Source organism: Pongo pygmaeus, chromosome 20 (genome assembly GCF_028885625.2).
Source record: "Pongo pygmaeus isolate AG05252 chromosome 20, NHGRI_mPonPyg2-v2.0_pri, whole genome shotgun sequence".
In the NCBI taxonomy this organism is placed as follows: domain Eukaryota; kingdom Metazoa; phylum Chordata; class Mammalia; order Primates; family Hominidae; genus Pongo; species Pongo pygmaeus.
Genome location: NC_072393.2, coordinates 50,587,515 through 50,612,946, shown reverse-complemented (window position 1 = coordinate 50,612,946; position 25,432 = coordinate 50,587,515). Strand labels below are relative to the sequence as shown.

General features: G+C 48.8%; 1 protein-coding gene across 2 annotated transcripts; it reads right to left on the bottom strand.

Annotated features, from left to right (window-relative positions):
• Window positions 1–1,114: 1,114 nt before the first annotated feature.
• On the bottom strand, window positions 1,115–23,483 carry IGSF23 (immunoglobulin superfamily member 23). Of its 2 annotated transcripts, XM_054463608.2 has the most exons (5): window positions 23,276–23,483; window positions 10,624–10,889; window positions 7,006–7,159; window positions 2,433–2,497; window positions 1,115–1,476 (listed from the first exon to the last, which is right to left on the bottom strand). In XM_054463608.2, the coding sequence occupies exons 1-4, from the start codon at window positions 23,398–23,400 to the stop codon at window positions 2,464–2,466; spliced, it is 579 nt and encodes a 192-aa protein (XP_054319583.1). In that variant the 5' UTR covers window positions 23,401–23,483; the 3' UTR covers window positions 1,115–1,476; window positions 2,433–2,463. The 2 variants fall into 2 exon arrangements, with proteins under 2 accessions (XP_054319583.1, XP_054319582.1); XM_054463607.1 differs by lacking the exon at window positions 1,115–1,476 and having other exon boundaries at window positions 2,365–2,497; window positions 23,276–23,400.
• Between the last annotated feature and the right edge of the window lie 1,949 nt (window positions 23,484–25,432).

Here is a 25,432-nt window from a genome sequence, read left to right as displayed (position 1 = left end):
ATCTGGCTGCTCTTGTTATTAATGATATTAATGTGTTCTCTAGTACAGCTGACCCCTCCCTCACCAGGAAGCCCTCCTGGATCCTCCAGTCTCCATTAAGACTCCCCTCTGGCCTACCAGAGGGGAGTGATGACTCTGGGTCATCAATGGGAACAGGTCTGTCTCCCTCACTGTACTATAAGCCCTAGGAGGGCAGGCCCAGGGCTGCTGTGGTCACCTCTTGAGGCAGGAGAATAGGGAATTAGGGTAACCAAGGGTAAAGTCATAAGCAAAAGAATGCAGGTACACCTAGTTCTAGGCAAGATTAGGCAGCACAGAAGCCACATCCCCATTCCTGTGATAACAAGGGACAGGGTTTCACCATGTTGCCATGGTGGTCTTGAATTCCTGACCTCAGGTGATCTGCCCGCCTTGGCCTCCCAAAATGCTGGGATTACAGGCATGAGTCACCGTGCCTGGCTAACATCTCTTACTTATTTTATTTTTGAGATACTGTCACTCCCTCACCCAGGCTGGAGCACAGTGGCCATGATCTCGGCTCACTGAAACCTCTGCCTCCTGGGTTCAAGTGATTCTCCTGCCTGAGCCTCCCGGGTAGGTGGGATTATAGGCACGTGCCCCCACGTCCAGCCAATTTTTGTAGTATTTTTAGTAGAGACGGGGTTTCACTATGTTGGCCAGGCTGGTCTTGAACTCCTGACCTCAGGTAAGCCACCCGCCTCGGCCTCCCAAAGTGGTGGGATTACAGGTGTGAGCCACTGTGCCTGGCCTGCTATGACACATTAATCATGTAAGGTAAATAGTCAGTGGCTGGCACATGGAGAGCCCTCAACAGACAGGACTTGGACTCAGTTCTGCTACTATTATTGCTAAGCAAAATGCCATGTTAGGTGGTTCTGTGTTGGTCACAGAAGCACCGAGTGTTCCTCAAATGTGAGATATATCCCCCAGAGGAGTTTCAGCCATACTTGTGTGCCCTGTGCCTGCCATCTGTCAGGATCCTCCTATGGAGAGGTATTAAACTTGAACAGCACAAAGCTCAAAGGTTGATCTTATTTGCAAACATGCCTCTCCCACTCTCAGGAAGAGAGGCTTCATGAGAAACCACTCAGAGTGGTGGTGTTTTTATTTGATTTTTGGTTCTTTTTGAAAAAGAGAAAAGGAAAGCAGCATGTGTAAAAGACATATTTTGGGGTCTGGCCAATTTCCAAGGTAAAACCTCCCCCCTGTTTTCTGAGCACTGAGCTCCCACAGACAGAGATGAGCCTCTGATGCTTTGCTTGCACAACGTGTCACAGCGATGGGACCAAGGATGGCACTGAGTCAACCCATCAGATGTTTTCTTCAGGTGTTTCAGAAACAGGGCAAAGGGAGTCTGGTTAAGTTGGGTTGTTCCCTTGAACAGAGATGTTGTAGACTTGGAAGCTATGGGATGGGGTCTTTTCCCATGTGGATAGAGAAGTACAAAGCACCCATCTGCAGAGAGAGACAGAGAACTGTGAATTCCACGTGCAGGAGGAAAGGAATTGTAAGGGCTTGGGGTGGGGGTGAAGTGTGTGGGTTGGGGAGGCTGGCAGAGAGAGCTGTGTGTACTTCCACATTTCTTCGTAGATTGCGAAAATGGCCACAGATTTTTCCCTTCCTAGCAAGAGATGGAGTCAACTTCCCCATCCCTTGAATTTGGCCAGTCATGAACTTTGGCCAATGAAGTCCTTTCTGTGGCAGAAGTGATGGCATGTCCATTTTGAGCTTGAGACTTAAGGGGCCTTGCAGTTTCTGCTGTTACTCTTGGAATCCTGCCTCTGCCATGTGAACAAGCTTGGGTCACCCTGCTGGAGGATGAGAGACAACATGAAGGAGAGGCCAGTTGTCCCAGCTATGAGGCTATCCTAGTCCAGACAGCCCCTGGGCAATCTGTCAACTGACCCCAGATGCAGGAGCGAGCCTGGCAGAGACCAGAAGAACTACCCAGCTGAGCCCAGCCCAAATGGATGACCCATGAAATTGCAAGCTAAATAAATGGCTGTTGTTTCAAGCCAGTGAATTTTGGGGAGGTAGTTTGTTACAAAGCAAATGCTGACTGTCACACCTATGGATTGCTGAAAAATTTCATAGGTCCTTATATTAAACTGTTCATTTTATTTTTTCCTGAGCTACTTCAGTGAGTTTCTTTTGCATGGAGCCCAAGAGGTTTATGAAATATAGACTTCTTGTTTAGGCGGCTTCCAGGAATTTGATGAGCTGGGCAGATGGGGTGCTGGCAGTTGGCAAAAGGAGAGAAAAGCAGCTCCTGGAGCTCTCCACAGGAGGGGAACATCTCACAGACAAATGACCAGGGAACCAGGAGGGAGGAAATCACATGTGGAGTCTCTGCCCAGAACTTCATTCTGTTCCCAAACCTAGGATTTCCTTCACACCCATCCTGGTATTACCTCTTCAGCTGACAGGAGAGTTGCCCACATTTCAGCTGCATATTCCTATTCTCTGCCTGTCAGTCCTGCAGTGGAGAGACAGAGAGACAAAGAGAGAGAGAGAGAGAGAGGGAGAGAGAATAAGAATCATCAACTGAATTATTATCTGCTCCCCAAATTAATATGTAGTCCTAACCCTCCAATGTGACTATATTTGGAGATAGATTCTTCAGACACAATTAAGAGTGGGGTCCTGATCCAATAAGACTGGTATCCTTACAAGAAGAGGAAGAGACACCAGGGATGAGCGTAGAGAAAAGGTCACGTGAGGACACAGCGAGAAGGTGGCCTTCTGCAAGCCATGGAGAGGGGCGCTATGGGACATCAAACTGGCTGCCACCTTGTGATCTGTGCCTTAAGGACATGCTCCTGCTGCAGATAAGTAGCCACACCCATGCCTTTATTTCAGCCCATTCCTTTGTTTCCCATAAGGGATACTTTCAGTTAATCTAAAATCTATAGAAACAATGCTAATGTTAATAAATACATGGGTAAATCTGTTTGAGGCTCTCAGCTCTGAAGGCTGTGACACCCCTGATTTCCCACTTCACACTTCTATATTTCTGTGTCTTTAATTCCTCTAGCGCTGCTGGGTTAGAGTTTCCCTGACTGAGCTGGTCTCGGCATGATTCTCCTGCCTCAGCCTCCCAAATAGCTGGGATTACAGGCATGTACAACCACGCCTTGCTAATTTTTGTGTTTTTAGTAGAGATGGGGTTTTACCATGTTAGCCAGGCTGGCCTTGAACTCCTAGCTTCAAGAGATCTTCCTGCCGACCTCCCAAAGTGCTGGGATTACAGGCGTGAGCCACTGTGCCCAGCCTGTTTTTAATTTTTATTTTCAATTAAAAAAAATGTTTTTTGGGACAGAGTCTCACTCTGTCACCCAGGCTGGAGTGCAGTAGAGCAATCATGGCTCACTGCCACCTCGAACTCCCAGGCTCAAACGATCCTCCCACCTTAGTCTTTTGAGTAGCTGGGACCATAGGTATGTGTTATCATGCCCAGCGAATTTTTCTATTTTTTTTTTTTTTTTTGTAGAGTCATGAGTCTCGCTATGCTGCCCAGGCTGGTCTCAAACTCCCAGACTCAAGCAATCCTCCCGCCTCAGCCTCCCAAAGTGCTGGGATTACAAGTGTGAGCACCACACACAGCCATATTCCTGTTTTACAGATGAGCCACCGAGGGGTTAAAGGGCTTCCCCAAATTCCACAAGGTCATGTACAGCAGAGCTGAGATGTGAATATAAGTAGCCTGGCTTCAGGTCCCTCTCCTCAACTACAAACAATGGGGATCTCTCCTGGCCCTAGGTGGGCATAGTAGGCATGCGTGGGGTTCCTGCCTAGCCCATATACACCTCTTTTCTGAGAAATGTTCCTCCTCACTGGGAGGATCAAGGCAGCCATGTCCATGACACACGGCCTCATCTGCAAGGTCACAGCTGATTGGACGAGGCTGGCTCCTTCCAGCTGATGCTCCCATTGGCCTTGTCCCAGGAGTCTGTTGCTCACAACTAAATAGGTCTTGGCCACAGGGTGGGGAAGACAGAAAGTGACCCTTCTTGCCTGCTCATGAGGGCAGGGACTTGAGGTGCCTGGGTGAGGATTTTCATGCCAGTCTGACTCCTCACCTTTCCCCTCCGTAGACTTAGATCAGGGTTCGATTCAGGGCCAGCCATTCATTTGCTGTGTGTCCTTGGGCAAGTTAATGAGTTTTTCTGAGCATTAGCTCTACTCACTTGGGAAATGAGGACAATAATAGCACCTAGCCCTGAGAGTTGGGGCTTTCGGCACCTGGTACGTGCTGAGGGGCCAGGACATCAGAGCTGCCACAATGATGAAGGCAGTCCGGGTGGCCGAGGCAGCAGCCTGGCCCTCCCTTGCCCCTAGATGGTTGTGTGCAGGACTCATAGATGGAGACCTGGCCCCAGTTCCTCCCAGCTGGTCCACAGAGCCTCCCTAAGCCACTACCACCTACAGATTTCTCTTCCTCACAACACAGATTACGGAGGTCTGTACAGTTACTGATGGTGGAAAAGGCAATGTAGATGGGAGCTAGAACAAAGTGGCAGGCAGGAGTCTAGGTTCGAATCCCTTCTCTCCAGCTGTGGGCCCTGGGCAGATCACTACTCTCTGGACTGAAATGAGATCTTCACCCCCACCACAGCCCCCTCACCTCCCCAGATCTTATGGAGATTAAATAGAGTAATGCTTGGTGGCTCATGCCTGTAATCCCAGCACTTTGCAAGGCAGGCAGATCATGAGGTCAAGAGATCGAGACCATCCTGGCCAACATGGTGAAACCCCGTCTCTACTAAAAACACAAAAATTGGCTGGGCATGGTGGCGCCCACCTGTAGTCCTAGCTACTTGGGAGGCTGAGGCAGGAGAATCACTTGAACCCAGAAGGTGGAGGCTGCAGTGAGCCGCGATTGCACCACTGCACTCCAGCCTGGCAATGGAGTGAGACTCTGTCTCAAAAAAAAAAAAAAAAAAAGCATGTAATAGGTGCTCAATACATGGTAAGATCAAGTTTTAAAAAAAAGTTTTTTTTTAATTTTTAGAGATAGGGTCTCGCTCTGTCAAGCAGGCTGGAGGTGTGGTGGCACAATCATCGCTCACTGCAGCCTCAAATTCCTGGGCTTAAGCAGTCCTCCCACCTGAGCTTCCCAAGTGGTGGGACTACAGGTACGTGCTACCATACTCAGCTAATTAAAATAAAAACTTTAGTTTTTGTGGAGACAGGGTCTCATTATGTTGCCCAGGCTGGTCTCAAACTCCTAGGCTCAAGTGATCCTCCTGCCTTGGCCTTCCAAAGTGCTAGGATTACAGATGTGGGCCACCATGCCTTGCTGATGGTAAGATATTAATAGTGTTGTAGTACTAGCCAACATGTAGGATGAAATGTAAGTCAGATGCCATCCTTCCCTTGCACTAGACCCTCCACGGCTTCCATCTCACTCAGAGCAAAAGCCAAGTGCTCAGAGAGCCTACAAGGCCTTATACAAGGGTCTAGCTGCCTTCCCCTGCCTCCCTACTCCCTCTCTAACCCACATCCTACTTCTCTGCCCATTCTTCACACCACTCTGGCCACCCTGGGCTCCTCATTATTTCCTGAACAAGCCAGGCAATCCTGCCTCAGGGCCTTTGCACTTGCTGTTCCCTCTGCTGGATATGCCATTCCTCCAGACCCTCACATGGCTCCCCACTCCCTCCCTTTGTTCAAATGTCACTGTCCCAGGGAGGCCTTCCCTGACTCGTTAAATGCCACCCCACTCCACAATCTTTGTCCTGCTTCCCAGTCTCACTCCTCTCCTTAGAGCTCCTCCAACATACTATCTTTTAAAAAAGATTTATTATTATTACTTTTTTGATTCAGGGTCTCACTCTGTGTCCAGTGTGGAGTGCAGTGGCATGATCCTAGGTCACTGCAGTCTTGACTTCCCTGGGCTCAGGTGATCCTCCCATCTCAGCCTCCTGAGTAGCTGGGACTATGAGTGCATGCCACCATGCCTGGCTAATTTTTATATTTTTGAGAGAGATGACAAGATGTCTTGTCATGTTGCCCAGGCTGGTCTCAAACTCCTGGGCTCAAGTGATCCACCCGCCTCGGCCTCCCAAAGTGCTGGGATTACAGGTGTGAGCCACTGCACCTGGCGCATCCAATATACTATCTGTATTTCACTCATTCATTGTGTTTCTTGATGGTATCCCTGACTAGGATGCAAGTTTCATGAGGGCAGGGACTTTCTGCTGTTTCTTCCCTCGGTATCCTCAGTGCCTGGCACAGAGCGGTCACTCTGCAGATATGTGTAGAGAGGACAAACATAATACTTATTCCAGGCACTGCTTTAAGTTTCTTAGAAATATTCACTCACTGGATGGGTGCGGTGGCTCATGCCTGTAATCCCAGAACTTTGGGAGGCTGAGGCAGGCAGATTGTGAGGTCAGGAGTTCAAGACCAGCCTGACCAACATGGCGAAACCCTGTCTCTACTAAAAATACAAAAATTAGCTGAGTGTGGTGGTACACACCTGTAATCACAGCTACTCAGGAGGCTGAGGCAGGAGAATTGCTTGAACCCGGCAAGCAGAGGTTGCAGTGAGCCGAGATCACATCACTGCACTCCAGCCTGGGCAACAGAGCGAGACTCTGTCTCAAAAAAAAAAAAAAAAAAGCAAAAGAAAAATTCACTCACAACAACCCAGAGAGTCAGATGCTATTATTATCATCTCCATTTTGCAGACAGGCAAACTGAGGCACAGAGAAGGGGAGTGGCTTGCCCACAGCCTCACTGCTAGTAAGTTACGGAGCTGGGACTTGAAGCCAGACAGCCCAGCTCTAGTGTCCTCTTCTATTTCTTTGTTGCTGTGATCCCATTTTGGAAACCAATGAGTCAGATGTGCTCCTCAGGAGTCCCTATCACCCCCACAATGGGAGTGTTGGTTTCATCTCTGTTTCCTTGTTGAGCCAGCTCTGTTCCCCACGGGGGCTGAGTGGATGTTGCCCAGTGGACGGGGGTGAGGGATGGAGATACCTTAGGCTCTGGATGATGGTGAAACACATGCCTCCAATCAGTGCCCCGGCTCCCAGGATCCCAGCTGCAAGGAGCCCGATGGCAGAGCCTCCTGACAGGGACAGAGTGGGGTCCGGCTCCATGGGCTCTGCTTCTGTGGGCTGCACGATGGGTTCTGGGGACCAAGGAGGGGTGAAATTGGAGGAGCCATCTGCCCGCCCTCCCTGTGCACCCCTCCCTCCTGCCATTCCCCCTCCCAAGTGTCTCTTCAATCCATCCTTCTCTTCCATCCTCCAGGTCTCTGGCCCCCTCTCCTCCCTGCTCTCCTGCCCTAGTCCAGCGCCCATCCACCTTCCTACCACATGGAAGCCAGGAGGATCTTTCTAAAGCTCACACCTGACCCTGTTCCTCCCCTGCTCAGAACCCTGCTGTGGCTCCCCAGCACACTGGGGCAGAAGTCAGTTTCTCACCTTAGCCTTCGAGGCCCTGCCACCTGGCCAGCCTCATCTCTCTCACTGCCCTGCCTTTATAGCCATGCAACCCTGGATCCCACTCAATTTTCCAAGCTCATCCCTTTCTTTCTCTCTTGCCTCCAGGCCTGTCCATGCTGCACTCTTTCTCTGGAATGCCATCTCTCTCTCTTGGCTTGCATAATTCCTTTTTCTTTTTTTTTGAGACAGAGTCTCCCTCTGTAACCAGGCTGGAGTGCAGTGGCACAATCTTAGCTCACTACAAGCTCCACCTCCTGGGTTCCAGTAATTCTTGTGTCTCAGCCCCGCTGGTAGCTGGGATTACAGGCACATGCCACCATTCCCAGCTAAATTTTGTATTTTTAGTAGAGACGGGGTTTCACCATGTTGGCCAGCCTGGTCTCAAACTCCTAGCCTCAAGTGATCCACTTGCCTCAACCTCCCAAAGTGCTGAGATTACAGGAATGAGCCACTGTACCTGGCCAGCTTGCATAATTCTCAGCTCAGGTGTCCCTTCTTCCAGAAAGCCCTCCTTAACTCCTAGGCTGAGTCTTATAGCTCTCTGGGCTCCCCCATCCCAGCCCTGCCCACTCTGGTGATCACTGTCTGTGGACACTGGACTGTAAGTCTTGTGAAGGCAGGGCTGCAGCTGTCTTGGTCACCAGAGTGTTCCCAGCTGTGTGGGCTGGCCACAGAGCAAGTGCTCATAAACATTTCCTGGGCAGTTGATGAATGAGCAAAGGGGGCTTGGAAGTATTGTCCTTCTCAATGAATATCAGGGTCACTAGGTGCTATAAGATTTACATTTTTTTCCCCCAGTGCATCAGCCCTGAAGCTTCCACTGGACCCTGGCCAGGGAGGTGAGGTGGTTCTCTGGGACCCAGCCAAGCTGAGATTCCCATCACCCCTTCCATTCCATGTCCCAGCTCTGAACCTTGACTCATGCATTCTTTGCTACCCCAAATACCCTCCCTCTCTTCTCTCCTGGCCAGTTCCTCTGCATACCTCTAGTTCACTCCAAGCCATGGTAGTCCATTTTCATACTGCTATGAAGTAATACCCGAGACTGGGTACTTTATTAAAAAAAGGAGGTTTAATGGACTCCCAGTTCCACGTGGCTGGGGAGGCCTCACAATCATGGCAGAAGGTGAAGGAGGAGCAAAGGCATGTCTTACATGGCGGCAGGCAAGAGAATGTGTGCAGGGGAACTGCCTTTTGTAAAACCATCAGAACTCGTGAGACTTATTGACTATCACGAGAACAGCATGGGGAAAACTTGACCCCATGATTCAGTTACCTCCTTCTGGGTCCCTCTCATGACACATGGGGATTATGAGAGCTACAATTCAGGACGAGATTTGGGTGAGGACACAGCCAAACCATATCACTGTGTGTCCCTCCATGAATAACACACTAAAAGCAATATTCACCGTAATAGCTGCTATTCAAGGCACCTGCTGCCTGACAGTTGTTCTGGCAAACTCAGTCACCCCTTGTTTTTGTTCCTTATAACAACCCTGTAGAGGTATATAGGATTACCTCCATTATACACATCAGGAAACTGGGGCTCAGAGAGGGGAAGTCACTTGCGCTAAGTTACCCAGCCAGGAAGGCATGGGAACAGGGACTGAACTGAGTTTTGACCAGGTCCCAGACCACTTCTCTGATCTCAACAACTTGCTGTCATTTTGATTGCCTCCTAGGGCTCCATATACCAACTGTATATGGTAATAGCTACAATTAATAATGACAATGCTAATTGCAACAGTGATATTGGCTCACGGTTATTGAGCACTCATTAGTGTTCGATAGTGCTAGACATTATTGTTTTAAGCTATTGACCTGCTTATCTCATTGAATGCTCACAACTACACACTGGGATAGGCACTATTATCTTCCCAGTGTTATAGATGAGGAAACTAAGGCACAGAGAAGTCAAGGCACTGGCTCAGAGTCACACAGCCAGGGATTCAAATTCCAAAGCCATTGCTTTGAACCACTCCTTAGATGATGACAATGGTGATTTTTTTTTTTTTTTTTTGAGACAGTCATCCTCTGTCACTCAGGCTGGTGCGCAGTGGTGCGATTACAGCTCACTGCAGCCTTAAACTCCTGGGCTCAAGTGATCCTCCCATTGCAGCTGGGACTACAGGTGGCACCACCATGCCTGATTAAATTTTTTAGCTTTTTTTTTTTTTTGGTAGAGACAAGGTCTCACTATGTTGTCCAGGTTGGTCTCTAACTCCTGGGCTCAAGTGATCCTCCTGCCTCAGCCTCCGAAAGTGCTGGGGTTACAGGTGTGAGCCACTGCACCTGGCCCACTCCTTAGATTTTGATCTGCATTTTTTGCAGGTATGTGCTGACACTCACAGAGGCAAAGAGGCTTCCCATGTTCATGTAGCCAGCAAATGGTTGGAGACAAGGACCCAGGTAGCCTGGTCCAGATCCTAAGCTGGGCTTTCATCACAGTTAACCTCTTTGAGCCTCAGCCTGTCATCTGAAAATGGCCTAATTGGCTGGGCGAGGTGGCTCATGTCTGTAATCCCAGCAGTTTGGGAGGCCAAGGTGGGTGGATCACTCGAGCCTAGGAGTTTGAGACCAGCCTGGACAACACAGTGAAACCCCATCTCTCCTAAAAATACAAAAATAGGCCAGATGTAGTGGTGCATGCCTGTAATCCCAGCTACTCAGGAGGCTGAGGCATGAGAATCACTTGAACCTGGGAGGCAGAGGTTGCAGTGAGTTGAGATCACACCACTGTACTCCAGCCTGGGTGACCGAACAAGACTCTGTCAAAAAAAAAAAAGAAGAAGAAGAAGGAAAAGAAGAAGAAGAAGAAGAAGAAGAAGAAGAGGAAGAGAAGAAGGAAAGAAGAAGGAAGAAAGAAGAAGAAGAAAGACGAAGAAGGAAGAAGAAGAAGGAGGAGGAGGAGGAAAAGAAGGAGAAGAAAGAAGAAAGAAGAAGAAGAGGAAAGAAGAAAGAAGAAGAAGAAAGTGGCCTAATCATCCACAGTCCACCAGGTGGATGGAACATTGGAATGACATTTTGCCTATAAAGGGTCTCACAGGGGACTGCTCATAGTAGGTGGCTCAATGGAATCAGAGAGGCTGCCACAGGCTGGAGAGGGTGCAGGGCTCTTGGGTGGGTTGGGGTGGGATGGGGGACTCACTTGGCAGTGAGATGGTCACAGGCTCGGAGACCAGCTGTTTCTTGCTGTTCGTGGCTATGCACATGTAGGTGCCCAGCTGCTCCCAGGACAACCGTCGGATGAACAGCTTCTCTCCCATCCCACAGGGCACCCCATTGAAGGTCCAGCTCAGCACGGGCTCAGGGTCCATTGTCACCACCCACTGCAGGATCACAGAATAGTTGAGCTCACTCTGGATGACTCCCCGGATAGCAGCTGGGAATGTCTTCAGTGGCATTAGTTGGAGGCTGTCTGTGCAAACAGGGAACAAGGCCACAAGAGTGGAGACCACTCAGAAAAGCTGGGCATTTCTTCTGCCCACCATAGAGATGTCCATTCTTTCATGTGTTCATTCATTCATTAATTCACCCATGAATGTGTTTGAAGAGCCTGGTCTGTGCCCAGTGCCCCCAGTCCAACCCCTTGCCCTTCCCACTTCCAACGGCCAGCACCTGCATCCTGTTGCCTGAGGACTTTCACTGGTGGCCAAAGCCTACTCTGCCCATGGAGGCAGCAGGCTGGAAGTGCTGGGGAATAAGCACATCAGGGAGCAGCCCTCCACAATGCCAGGACAGGTTGGTGTATAAATTCCCCAGCTCCCTCGCTGCTATGTGGGATAACTCTGCAGAGTCGTTCCACACCAGGGCCTGAGTTCCCCAATGGGACTGTGCTCCAGTTACCCATAGTAACCAGCTTGGGAACACAGCTTTTATTATTTCCTGCCTTCTCTGCCTAACTTCCCCACTCTCTAGTTCCTTGCACCTCCCAAACAGACTATCTATCCTCGAATCCTCGCCTCTGGATCTGGGTGAACCAAATCTAGGACTCTAAGGCTCTAGGACTCGGGGGCTCAGCAGTGATTAAACAGACACAGTCACTGCCCTCATTAAACTTACGATTGAGTGAGGAGGGGGTCAACAAACCGACAAATATATATAGTGGTGGTAAGAGCTGTGAGGAAAACTGCAAAGGGCTGTGGGGTTGGACTGGGGGTGGGGTAAGCCCGTTTCAGGTAAGGTGGGTCAAGGAGGACCTCTTTGAGGAGGTTATGTTTGAGCAGAGTCCTGAAGAAGCAGAGGAAGGAGCCATGTGGATTCCTAAGAAAAAAATGTTCTAGGCAGAGGGAACAGCAAGTAAAAGGCCCTGAGGTGGGTGTGAGCCAAGGCGGGCATAGAGATGAGGGAAAGGGAGAGAGGGCTGGGAGAAGAAGTCAGAGAGATAATGGGAGCAGATCATGCTGGGGTTTCCTGGGCCAGGGTGAGGACTCTGATTTTGACTCTGAGTGCAGTAGAACCCATGGGAGGACTGCGCAGAGGAGGGACGTGAGCTGGCTTAGGTTTGAACAGGCTCACTCTGGCTATCATGTGAGAACTTGATTTTAAGTTTGCAGGAGTGGAAACAGCCCATTGAGGAGGTGACCCAAGAGGTCCCCACTTCTTGTCTGCATTTTTCAGGTGAAAGGCTCTGAGGTTTGGGGCTCATTAAGGCCAGGCTTCATGGTCAAGTAGGGACACATCTGGGATTTGAACTCCCAGACTGTGCTGCGAACTTCCACTTAGAGCTGATTTCTGATTTCAATGCAATGTTATAAGTGAAAAGAATTTTAGCACCAGAGAGCTCACGGAAGGCTTCCTGGAGGAGGTGTCTGAGTTAAGCCTTGAAGGAGGAGAAAGAGCCCACTAGGTATACAGACAAGAGGCAATGTAACAGCCACCTGGACTGGGCTCTTTTTTTTTTTTCTTGAAACGGAGTTTTGTTTTTTCATCCAGGCTGGAGCTTGGCTCACTGCAACCTCTGTCCCCCAGGTTCAAGCAATTCTCCTGCCTCTGCCTCTCTATAGCTGGATTATAGGCACCCGCCACCACATCCGGCTAATTTTAGTATTTTTAGTGGAGATGGGGTTTCACCATGTTGGCCAGGCTGGTCTTGAACTCCTGACCTCAGGTCATCCACCCGCCTCGGCCTCCCAAAGTGCTGGGATTATGGGTGTGAACCACCATACCCGGCCATGGATTGGGCTCTTACTATGAGCCAAGCACACGTGTTAATCCATGGCTTGTTATACTGCACGCGAGACCCATGCCCAGGTGTCTAAATCATTTAGTAGACTGTGATCAACATTCAAAACATGAAAAGAAATATTATAGAAAACATCAGAGAGCATTACTCATAGTAATGACTGTTACTACACTTGCCTTTTGGTTAGTTGTGGGATATACTGGGCATGATGTGAAAAGCATTTCTTATGAAAGCCACTGGATTTATTCATTTAATTCTCACAACAATCCTATGAAGTAATTATTATTATTCTTTTTTTTTTTTGAGACAGAGTCTTGTTCTGTCACTCAGGCTGGAGTGCAGTGGTGCAATCATAGCTTACTGCAACCTCCACCTCCCGGGCTCAAAGGCTCCTCCAGAGTAGTTGGGATTACAGGCATGCACCACTACATCCAGCTATTTTTTGTAGAGATGGGGTCTCACCATGTTGCCCAGGCTGGTCTTGAACTCCTGGGCTCAAGTGATCCACCCACCTTGTCCTCCCAAAGTGCTGGGGTTAAAGGTGTAAGCCACTGTGCCTGGCCTTATTCCCATTTTGATGAGAAAAGGAAGGCTCAAAGAAGTCAAGTCCTTTGAAACAAACAGGGCTATTTTTTCTTTTTTTGAGACAGGGTCTTGCTGTGTCCCCCAGGCTGGAGTGCAGTGGCAAGGTTACAGCTCACTGCAGCCTCAGCCTCCTGGGCTCAAGGGATCCTTCCATCTCAGCCTCCTGAGTAGCTGGGACTATGGGCGCACATCACCAGGCTTGGCTAATTTTTAAATTCTTTGTTGAGATGGGGGTCTCATCATGTTGCCCAGGCTGGTCTTGAACTTCTGAGCTCAAGCAATCCTCTCACCTCAACCTCCCAAACTGCTGGGATTACAGGTGTGAGCCATGGCACCTGGCCAGGGCTAACATTTACTTGCTCTTTGTCAGGCATTGTTGTAGGCATTTAGCACAGATTAACTCAGTTACTCCTCACAGTCACCCTATGAGGTAGGTTCCGCTATGACCTCATTGCACAGATGGGGAAACTGAAGTGTAAAACAGAAAGTTACTTTTTTGCAGGGACTCAGGGGCATAACAGATGGTGGAGGGACTTGATCCAGGGAGTTCTGGCCGCACAGCCTGCACCACCGAGCGTGAGTTCCTGCAACTTCTCTCTTTAGAAAGGGCCCTTCGGACTGAGAATGGCATAGGCGAAGGTGTGGAGCCAGGTCTTTAGAAGAATTAGCCTTCAGGCCGGGCACGGTGGCTCACGCCTGTAATCCCAGCACTTTGGGAGGCCAAGGCAGGTGGATCACCTGAGGTCAGGAATTCGAGACCAGCCTGGCCAACACGGTGAAACCCTGTCTCTACTAAAAATACAAAAATTAGTCGGGTGCGGTGGTGGGCGCCTGTGATCCCAGCTACTCAGGAGGCTGAGGCAGGAGACTCGCTTGAACCCGGGTGGTGGGGGTTGTAGTGAGCCGAGATCGCACCACTTCACTCCAGCCTGGGCGACACAGCGAGGCTCCATCTCACAAAAACAAAACAAAACAAAACAAAAAATTAGTCATCAAATCACAGAAATACAGATGGATGAACCTCAGCGGTCCATAAATTCTCTGGGAGGGGAGTAAAAACCCCTCTGCACAGAAGCGGGGTTCTAAGCGCGATCCCCCCTTTGCATTGTACCATGGAGATGTTGCCGGGCTGGAGAGGCAGCACAGAAGGAGAGAGGCTCGAGGATCAATGAGTCGTCATATGACCTTTGCTCAGCCCCTTGCTCATCACATGACCACAGGCCATTGATGTCACCTCTCTGAGCCTCAGTTTCCCCACCTGTGCAATGGGTTGCTGCTCAGAGCTGCTGCTTCTTGGGCTGCTGGGAAATCATTCAGTGTCTGGCATATCAAGAATGCTCAGTGAACTGGCTCCCTTCGCTATTTTTTTTCTTTGACATGGAGTCTCTGTTGCCCAGGCTGGAATGCAGTGCCGCAGTCTTGGCTCACTGCAACCTCTGCCTCCTGGGTCCAAGCAATTCTCCTGCCTCAGCCTCTCGAGTAGCTGGAAATACAGGTGTGTGCCACCATGCCTGGCTTAATTTTTTGTGTTTTTATCAGAGATGGGTTTCGCCATGTTGTCCAGGCTGGTCTCAAAGTCCTGGCGTCAAGTGATCCACCTGCCTCAGCCTCCCAAAGTGCTGGGATTACGGGCGTGAGCCACCATGCCCAGCCTCCCTTCAGGCTTGCTTTCCCGTGTTTACTCTGGCTGGCCTCTCTGCAGGAACACTTTTCCCTACTTTTCACTGGGCAAATTCCTGCCCATCGTACAGGTCCCAGCTCAGGCTTCAGGAAGTTCTACTGGCCCTCCGGGGCTGTCAGACACCTTCTTTGGTTCCCACATCTCCCTGGCTGCAATGTCAGCATCAACCAGGACTGAGAAGGCACGAAAGAGGTATTTGATGCGCACTTAAAAAGTCAGCTGTGGGAAAGTCCTGTGGCATAGAAATCTGAAGGTCATTCCTAAAGCCCATCGTCAGCCCGCTTCAACCAAAACTCCACCTGCCTCCCTCTGTGACACTGAAATGCCAATGGCCTCATCTGTCCCATGGCCTGTACACTGCTCTACTCTCATTGTGTCAAACTCACCAGCATCTCTCTTACCCCTCCAGTGCTTGTCCACGTTGTTCCTGCTGCCTGGAACAACCTTCCATATATTTATCGGCTAACTTCAATTTTGCTTCAAATAAAATTTTAAATGTTACTCCTGCAGATAAACTTTCTGACCCCATACTTGGAATTGTTCATTTAGTGTCTGTCTCCCATGATAGATTGAGAATTCCACAGTGGGAGAGACCAACTCTGTATTGTTCACTGCTGAATTCCTCCTCCTCCAGGAAGTCCTCCCAGATACCTCAAAGGGGCCAGGTGCTCTCTGGGCTCCCACAGCCCTGTGGGTTCCACCCAGCCCAGCCCTGCCAACTCTGGGTCACCATTATCTGGGGATGGGTCTGTCTTTCTCCCTGGACTGTGAGTACAAGACTGGGAGGAAGAGGCCAGGGCTGTCTCAGTCCCTGTTTTGTCTCCAGCCTTGCCCAGCACAGGGTAGGTGCTGATGGCTTGTTGAATAAATGGATAGAAAAATGTTCCCACTCCCCCAAGCCTCCCCTCAAAGCCCCAGCCCTCCTCGCCCATATCACTGTTCCTAGGGAATGAACCCCTTTTCTCCACACCCATTCATGTGCCTACTGTGGAGCTGGGAGCCCACATGGAGTGGGCTGATTAGCACTTTGGGAGGCCGAGGTGGGTGGATCACGAGGTCAGGGGTTCGAGACCAGCCTGACCAATATGGTGAAACCCCGTATTTATTAAAAATACAAAAATTAGATCATCCCTGGATGATCTAGAGGCCAAATACATTGGGTTGGAAGGAATACTTGGCTAAACCCTTTGGGATTCCAAGGGGTGGGGGTAGGGGTGAGCCCCAAAGGCATTCTCCACTAGCAACCTGTGGCAGAAAGTGCTGGGTGGCTGCCAACATCTCTTTTTTCCTTCTTCGTTTAGTCACAAAATCCCACATTTTAGCTAGGCAGATGGCTGCCTGGAATAAAGTCTACATTTTTAGCTCTTGTTGCAACTAAGTATGACCAAGTGACTAGATTCCAGCCAATGGGGTGTGAGCAGCCACTATGCTGGGCCTTAAAAGGAAGGCATTTTCACCTCCTTTTTCCCCTCTCTGGTATGTTGGTTGGAATGCAGACGTTATGGGAGTCACCTTGGATCCCATAGATGGGACAACACCCTGTCAATAACGGAAAAACTCGAAGGACCCTACATCTTGGCACCATGGAGCCACTGTATCATCCTTAAACTGCTTACGCCAGACCGTTACGGGAAAGAGAAATAAACTCCCATCTTGCTTCAGACACTGGAATTTTTTTTTTTGAGACGGAGTCTCACTCTGTCGCCCAGTTTGGAGTGCAGTGGCATGGTCTCGGCTCACTGCAACCTCCTACTCCCAGGTTCAAGCAATTCTACTTCCTCAGTCTCCTGAGTGGCTAGGATTACAGGCGCCTGCCACTATGCCCGGCTAATTTTTGTATTTTTAATAAATACGGGGTTTCACCATGTTAGTCAGTCTGGTCTCAAACTCCTGACCTCGTGATCCGCCCGCCTCGGCCTCCCAAAGTGCTGAGATTACAGGCGTGAGCCATCATGCCCGGCCGACACTGGAACTTTTTGAGTCTTTGTTAGAGCATCAGAATCTGAACCCTAACTAAGTTGATCTCTGTTATGAACTGAATTGAGTCCCTCACCAAACATATATGTTGAAACCCTAACACCTAGTACCTCAGAATGTGACCGTATTTGGAGATAAGGTCTTTAACGAGGTGATTAAGTTAAAATGAAGTTGTTAGGATGGGTCCTAATCCAACCTGACTGGTGCCCTTATAAGAAGAGGAAGTTTGGACACACAGAGAGACACCAGGGATGTGCACACACAGAAGAAAGACCATGCAAGGACAGAATGAGAAGGCACCCTTCCGCAAGTCAAAAAAGAGAGGCCTCAGAGGAGATGAAACCTGCCAGCAGCTTCATCTTGCAATCCATCCTTCAGAACTGTGAGGGAATAAGTTTCTGTTGTTTAAGCCTAGAGTATTTTGCCCGAGCCGACTAAGACAGTCTCTGGACTATCTTCTAAAAGGAGGATGGGTCTGGTTACTCTCAGGGCTTTGTTTTCCTAATTCAGATAAGAAAGTTTGAGTCCAGGTGATAAAAATATAGATGACGTTGAAGGCTGCTACCAGACCTTCTCTACCTTTCCCAAGTGATGATGAATGTGTATCTCATGAATGTCTGTTGCAAGTCTTGGCTGTTATAATTTGGATATTTATCCCTGCCAAAATCTCATGTTGAAAAGCGATCCCCAATGTTGGTGGTGGGGCCTGGGTAAAGGTGTTTGGGCCATAGGGGTGGATCCCTCATGGTTTGGTGCTGTCCTCATGGTAGTGAATTCTCATGAGATCTGATTGTTGTAAAATGTGGCACTGCCTCTCTGACTCTCTCTTTCTCTTGCTCCTGTTGTCATGGGAGACACCTGCTCCTCCTTTGCTTTCACTATGATTAAAAGCTCCCTGAGGGCTCCCTAGAAGCTGAGCAGATGCTGGCACCACGCTTCCGCCTATGGAACCATAAGCCAATCAAACGTCTTCTTCTTTTTTTTTTTTTTTTTTTAATAAATAACCCAGTCTCAGATATGTCTTTATAGCAATGGAAGAACAATCTAACACAATGACAAAAAATAGCCACAACACATTGCAACTCCTCTCCTTAAGAGGTGGGGCCTATTTCCCTCCTGTTGAAGCTGGGCTGGCCATGTGACTTGCTTTGACCAATAGAAGGTGGCAGAAGTGATGGTGGTCAGTTTTGAGCCTGGGCCTGAAGGAATTTTGCAGCTTTACCTCTTGTTCCTCTTTCATTGCTGAGTGAACAAGCCTGGGATAGCCTGCTGGAGGTTGGGAGGCCATGTGGCCCTCTCATCCCCATCACTCCAGCCACCAGCTGGTCCATGGCCAGGCACATGAAGGAGGTCATTCTGGACCAGCCAACACCCAGACACCCCAACAGGTGACCACAAGAACTGTCCAGCTAGATGAGTGATTGATGTTTTAAGTTTTGAGGTGGTTTATTGGGGAGCAAGGATAACCAGCACACAAAGTGTTCTGGTGGGCTCTTCTGGGGTCCAGTGGGTCTGCTTTCTGAGAAGTCAGCCCCTCCCACTGTGGGGCCCCACTCACTCTTGACATGGATCTGCTCTGTCACACTCCTGCGTCCCCTGCTGGTTTCCAGCACGACGGTGTAGCTGCCCGAGTCCTGAGCCGTCACGTTTCTAATGACCAGGCTGCCTTGGGTTCCCAGCATCTCCCGGCCAGTGTGAGCAGGTCCTGGGAGGCCCTCCGGGGAGAATATCATGGCTGCTGGCTGGGCATCATACCCTCGGAACCAAGACGGGTGAGAATGCCTTCAAGGCTTCCGGGGACAGGAAGGTGGACACTGGCTCCTTCGGTCAAGGTGTTCAGCTGTGCTGAGAAGGGCAGCTCCGAGAAGGCAGAGCAGGTGCAGGATGTGAGCAGGGTGCCTTGGAGGAGCAGGGAAGGAGGAGGAGAAAAGGGGAGCAAGTGAGACCAAAGGTGAAATGCTGTCCCTGCAAGTGATCGTTCCCAAGCCACTGAGAGTGAGTGTGGAGCATCAAGAATTGATGATGACAGTGGCAGTAGTGATAAAAGTAGAGTAGAAATAACAGAGAACATTCACTAGCACCCACCACAAGCCTGACTCTGTTCTAAGTGCTGAATGTGTATCAAATCATTGATTCTTTTCCTTGACCCCATGAAGCACACACTTATATTATACTGGATGTTGCAAAAATTGGTTTTCTACCCTTCTCTGCTCCACTCTGCTGCCTGAAAGGCTGACTTCTCTGAGCTGTGTTATTGGTGTCCCCTTACCTTTTGCTGCTGGTTGGTTTCTGTCAGTGGGCACGTTGGCAGAAAAGGAGAGGGGAGTAAGCTTGAAGGGATTAGTCCTACAGTTGGTTGGGTCCTTCTGTTCCAGCCCGCAGCTCCTGTTGAGTGTCCCTCTCCATATACCACTAATGTCTTCTGGTTCTGGGATCTGCTTTGCTCCATTTACTCCTACCCAACCCCTCACCCAACATTTTCTCACCACCTTATTTTGAAATAATAATGGGTTATAAATCAATGTGAATGGTACATTTTTAAAGGGTGACATAATGTTTGTTCTGGGCACTGATTAAGTTATAACCTTGCCTCTGTTTTTTCTTTTTAAAATTAACAAATACAAATTGTATATATTTATGGTGTACAATGTGAAGTTTTAAAATACGTATACATTGTGGAATGGCTAAATTGAGCTAATTAACATATGCATTACCTCATGTACTTATTTTTTTGTGGCGAGAACACATAAAATCTACTTTCTTAGCCAATAATTTACTCATTTAAAGTGTACAATTCAAGAGCTTTTAGTATACTCACAGAATTGTACAACCATCACCACAATCAATTTTAGAATATTTTCATCACCCCAAAAAGAAACTCTGTGTCTCTTGGGCACTACACCCTAATCCTTTCACTCCTGATAGGAATTTTTTTTTTTTTTTTAATATAAGAGTAGGCTGGTGTGTTGGCTCACACCTGTAATCCTGCACTTTGCGGGGGCGGCGGGGGAGGTGCGCGGGGCAAGGCTGGAGGATTACTTGAGCCAGAAGTTCAAGAGTAGCCTGGGCAACAGAGTGAGGCCCTGTCTCCACAAAAATAAAAAGTTCGCTGGGCACGGTAGCATGCGCCTGTAGTCCCAGCTACTTAGGAAGCTGAGGTGGGAAGATTCCTCAAGTCCAGGAGTTTGAGGTTTCAGTGAGCTATGATCCTGCCACTGCACTGCAGCCTGGGTGACAGAGCAAGACCTTTCTCCCTCTCTCTCTCTTTTTTTCTCTCTCCCTCTCTCTCTCTACATATATGGTATTACTCATATATACTCATATATATACATATATATTTATTTCCATTTTTATAGCATAAAACTTAGACACCTAGAAATAAACACTATGTTTTGGAAACTTTTACTATTGTTTTTCAAGCTTTATGCTTGTTATTGTTTCTATTTCTTTCTTTTTTTTTTTTTTTTTTTAAGATGCAGTCTTGCTCTGTCGCCAGGCTGGAGTGCAGCAGCACAATCTCGGCTCACTGCAAGCTCCACCTCCCGGGTTCAAGTGATTCCTCTGCCTCAGCCACCTGAGTAGCTGGGACTACAGGTGCGCGCCACCACGCCTGGCTAATTTTTTTGTATTTTAGTAGAGACAGGGTTTCACCATGTAGGCCAGGATGGTCTCAATCTCCTGACCTCGTGATCCGCCTGCCTGGGCCTCCCAAAGTGCTGGGATTACAGGCGTGAGCCACCACGCCAGGCTGTTTCTATTTCTTTTAAACAAAAAGTAGAATTATGTTCAGCAATTCTTACAAGGCATCACAAAAAACAACCTCTGTTCCTCATTATAGAATAATTTGGAAAGTAAAGTAAAAAGCAGTAAAACAAATCCTTAAGCCTAATACTCAGATAACCACTTTGGGGAGTATATTTTCTTTGAAGGTTTTTCATAATTTTTAAAATTATTTTTTAATCACTCAAGAGCTTCTCCTTAGGAAAAAAAAGTAGACCCATATAAAGCCAAATATCCCTTTGACCTCCACCCCTACGCTTGTCCTGGTCACACTCTCCAGGTACCTGCTGTTATCAAGAGAACATTTTGTATTTACAGAGTTGAAGTTCGTTGCACCGTGGCTTTGTTTTCCTTTGGACAATGTTTTGTAAGCTCCCCCACCTCACTTTGCAAACATGTTGTAAACCACTTTCTAAAAACTGGTTGCTATTTTATCCAGTGGCACAGCCAATTCTCAAAGTACCCCACCCTCCCCGCCCCCAGGAAGATCCAGCAACACACAGCATACCGTGTTTCCATCACAAAACTACAGCAGCCTAGGAGAAACTTTCCAACCTCCTTTTCTTTCCTTCCTCCCCTCTGCCCTGCACCCTGAGAGAGGCCTCAGACAACAGCTCTGATGAAATAGGGAAGAGGCCCACCACATCCCTTTCCTCCTTCCAGTGTGACACCTGCTTGAGCTGGGGACAGAGCAAAGCTTTGAACTAGGTGGACTTTGGGGTTTTAAAATTACACAGAACTGAACTTTTTTTTTTTTTTTTTAAAGATGAAGTTTCGCTCTTGTTGCCCACGCTGGAGTGCAATGGCGCCATCTGGGCTCACCGCAACCTCCGCCTCCCGGGTTCAAGCAATTCTCCTGCCTCAGCCTCCCGAGTAGCTGGGATTACAGGCATGCATCACCACACCCAGCTAATTTTCTGTTTTTAGTAGAGACGGGGTTTCTCCATGTTGGTCAGGCTGGTCTTGAATTCCTGACCTCAGATGATCCGCCCGCCTTGGCCTCCCAAAGTGCTGGGATTACAGGCGTGAGCCACTGCACCCGGCTCAGAATTGAACTTTATTTATTTATTTTTTTTGAGACGGAGTCTTGCTCTGTCGCCCAGGCTGGAGTGCAGTGGCACGATCTCGGCTCACTGCAAGCTCCGCCTCCCGGGTTCACGCCATTCTCCTGCCTCAGCCTTCCGAGTAGCTGGGACTACAGGCGCCCACTACCAGGCCCGGCTAATTTTTTGTATTTTTAGTAGAGACGGGGTTTCACCGTGTTAGCCAGGATGGTCTCGATCTCCTGACTTCGTGATCCGTCTGCCTCGGCCTCCCAAAGTGCTGGGATTACAGGTGTGAGTCACTGCGCCCGGCTCAGAACTGAACTTTTAAGACCTGGATAAGGAAGCAATTCATTCACTATCTGAGAGGCAGATGTGTGTGGTCTCTGGAAAGTGTGGTCTGGGAAGCCAGCCCATCTGGCTTCAAATCTTCAGTCTGCCACTTCCAAGTGTGTGACCTGGAGAGGGCACATGACCTCTCTGAACCTCAGTTTCCCCTTCTGTGAAATAGGGATTCTATAGCTCTGATCTCAAAGAGTTGTGATAAGAGGTAAATGTTACTATAGGAAAGCACTTAGAACGGGCTGACAGGCTGGGCGCAGTGGCTCACGCCTGTAATCCTGGCACTTGGGGAGGCCGAGGCAGGAGGATCGCTTGAGCCCAGGAGTTCGAGACTAGCCTGGGCAACATAGTAAGACCTCATCTCTACTAAAAATAAAAAATTAGCTGGGTTTGGTGGTGCATACCTGTGGTCCCAGCTACGCAGGACGCTGAGGCAGGAGAACGGCTTCAGCCCAGCAGGTTGAAGCTGCAATGAGTCATTACTGGGCCACTGCACTGTAGCCTGGACAGCAGAGCAAGACCTTGTCTCAAAACAAAACAAAACAAAAAAACAAAAACCCCAAACAGGCTGGTATATAGATCTATTAAGTTACAGTGACCTTCTATTATGGCTGTTATTATTTTACGATTGTTATTATTTATATTTATTATTACTAGGTTGTGGATTGCTGGGGTGAGACAGGGCATTCTGGTGGAAGGGGGCTGGGCTGGGGTCCCAAATTCTGATCCTGCCCCTTGCCAGCCCTGATCTTGGGTAGGTGACCTGGTCCCCTCTTTGCGCCTCACTTCTCTTCTTCCTAAAAGAAGCCAACAGGGTCATCTCTTGTGGCGGAGTGGCCTTCAAGAGTTCTCATGAGTTGGGTGCCTGAGCTGCATGGGCCTCAAACTGACAGGGTCAAAGCTCTGAGTGGGGGCGACTTGGACTTGTAAGGAGACTCTTTCCTCCTTTTCCCTGGCCCGTGGTGAAGCCGTTGTCTCCAACGCACCTGTTAAAAGCAGCTTCCTCCAGGCAGGGGTGTGGCCGGAGCTGACGTCCAGAGGACCCCTCATCTTGTGTTCTGTCCAGGAACTGTGCAGAGAAGGTCTCCTCATCACACATGGGGTCTTTATAGACCTGTACAGTCGCGTCTGCAGCCCCGGCCCCGCCCTGCAGGACCCTGCTCACGATGACCATGCCCTACCCTGGCCAGTTCCCCACATGACTTACACCAAGTTGGCTGGGAAGTCACCTCCAGCCGCATCCTTCTCTAGCATCGGGTCAGTGGTGGTGGTGGGTGGGAACCAGGCTGGGACAGGGTTCCTGGAAACGGGGCTCTGAGGTTTTGCTCTCATTCTCTCACTGTACAATCCCCACCGGGAGATGGAGGGAAAAGTAGAATCGCCCGCTCCTATCACTCACATCGAAGGCAAGGAATGGCCAAAGGTCAACCTGGTAGGAGGTGACGGGGCTTTCTGCTGGCCTCCTGACTTCTCTCCTGGACTCTGAACCACAGCTTTTCTCCTCTGTAAAATGGAGGCGTTAATAATAGTGCCTGCCCCAGAGTCAGACGGGGCCGTGGACACAAGGTGCTTGGAGTAGTGCCTGGTCACGTAGTAGGCGCTCAACGAATGACAGTCACTATGAAGTCAATGCTAATTATAATTTGGTGTCTAGGATGTCCTGGAGGCATGTTTAGAATCCCGTTATCAGGAGCTTGCTCAGACTATATCCTGAATTTTAGATTCCAGAAGGATAAGCTACACTAGCTCCCTTTTCCTCACCCTTCTCACTCCCCAGGTCCATTCTTTCCTCCTCAAATTAATAATTATATTGCTCAAACTAATAGCTGGTGTTTATAGAACACCTACTATATGCCAGACACAGCATTAACCTTGTAACAGGGTTGCCTAATTTGAATCCTCATACCAACCTCGAGGGGTAAATATGAGCATCCCCATTTTCCCGTGGTGCAGAGGGGCTGAGTAATTCACCTACCATCACACAGCCGTTCACAGGGGCTTTCTGCCAGTTTTTGGAGGCACCAGCTCAGGGCCTTTGCATGAGCCGTTCCCTCTCCTTAGAACCTTACTCATATAATCTCAAAGATGACTGTATCTTATTATTTTGGCTTAATTCACACACATCACCCCATCAAAAAGGCCTTTCTTAATGCCTGCTGCAACTCAGTTCCCCAGCTCTTTGCTAGCAAGCCACACTTTGTTTACTTTACATCATTTACTGCTATTTTAGATGATTTATTTCTTTGTCCACTTGAGTTATCTGTCTCTCCCTCCTTAGTCCCACCTCTCCAACTTGAATGTCAGATCCAGGAGGGCAGGGATGTTGTCTGGCTTGTGGCTGTGTCCCTAGTGACTAGAACAGTGCCTTGCACATAACAGGTCCTCAATACATGTTCTTGTTTTTGAGATGGGGTCTCACTCTATCAGCCAGGCTGGAGTGCAGTGGCATGGTCATAGCTCACTGCAGCTTCAACCTTCTGGATTCAAGCAATAATCCTGCCTCAGTCTCCTGAGTAGCTGGGACTACAGGCTCACACTACCATTCCCAGCCAATTAAATTTTTTTTTTTTTTTTTTTGTAGAAATAGAGTTTCACTATATTACCCAGGCTGGTCTCAAACTTCTGGGCTCAAGTGATCCTCCTGCCTCAGCCTCCCAGGGTGCTGGGATTACAGGCATGAACCACCTAGCCAGCCTACATGTTTTCTTTTTAGTGAATAAATGAATGAAGAGCAAGTGAGTGAAATGGGAGTGTTCAGACTTGAACTCAGATCTTTCTGACTTAGAAGCTCATGCTTTTCCCTCCCAGAGAGGTTCAGGTTCCACCCAGGGGCTAAGGTTCACCCATGAGTCTCTAATAATAGTCGTTATCAGGTGACACAGTTATTTCTTTATTAGCATTTGCTAAAGTGCCTCTTTTATGGTTGGTCTGAAGGCCTCTGCTGGAGTGATTAGCTAGGTCAGGAGACCACTGTAGGCAAAAAGTAAATATTTGCAATGCAATTAATAACCATTATGTTGTAAGGATTCCGGGGTTTATACCCAGCCAGCACTCTCTTTTATCCAGGTAACAGCACCTGGAGTTCTCTTTTGGAAACCAACCTCCTCATGGCTCCAGGGAGGTGAGGGGCCCAGGACTGGCCAATCAGAGCACTTCATCCCCTGACAACAGTGATTTTTGGAGACCTGGGTGTGGCACCCAGAACAGGCCAAGGAGAAACAATCTCTTAGGGATTTTATTGGAACTCTGGGGAATAAAGCAATTTTTCTTTTTTCTGTTTTTAAAATTTTATTTATTTATTTAGAGACAGAGTCTTGCTCTGTTGCTCAAGCTGGAGTGCAGTGGCGTGATATCTGCTCACTGC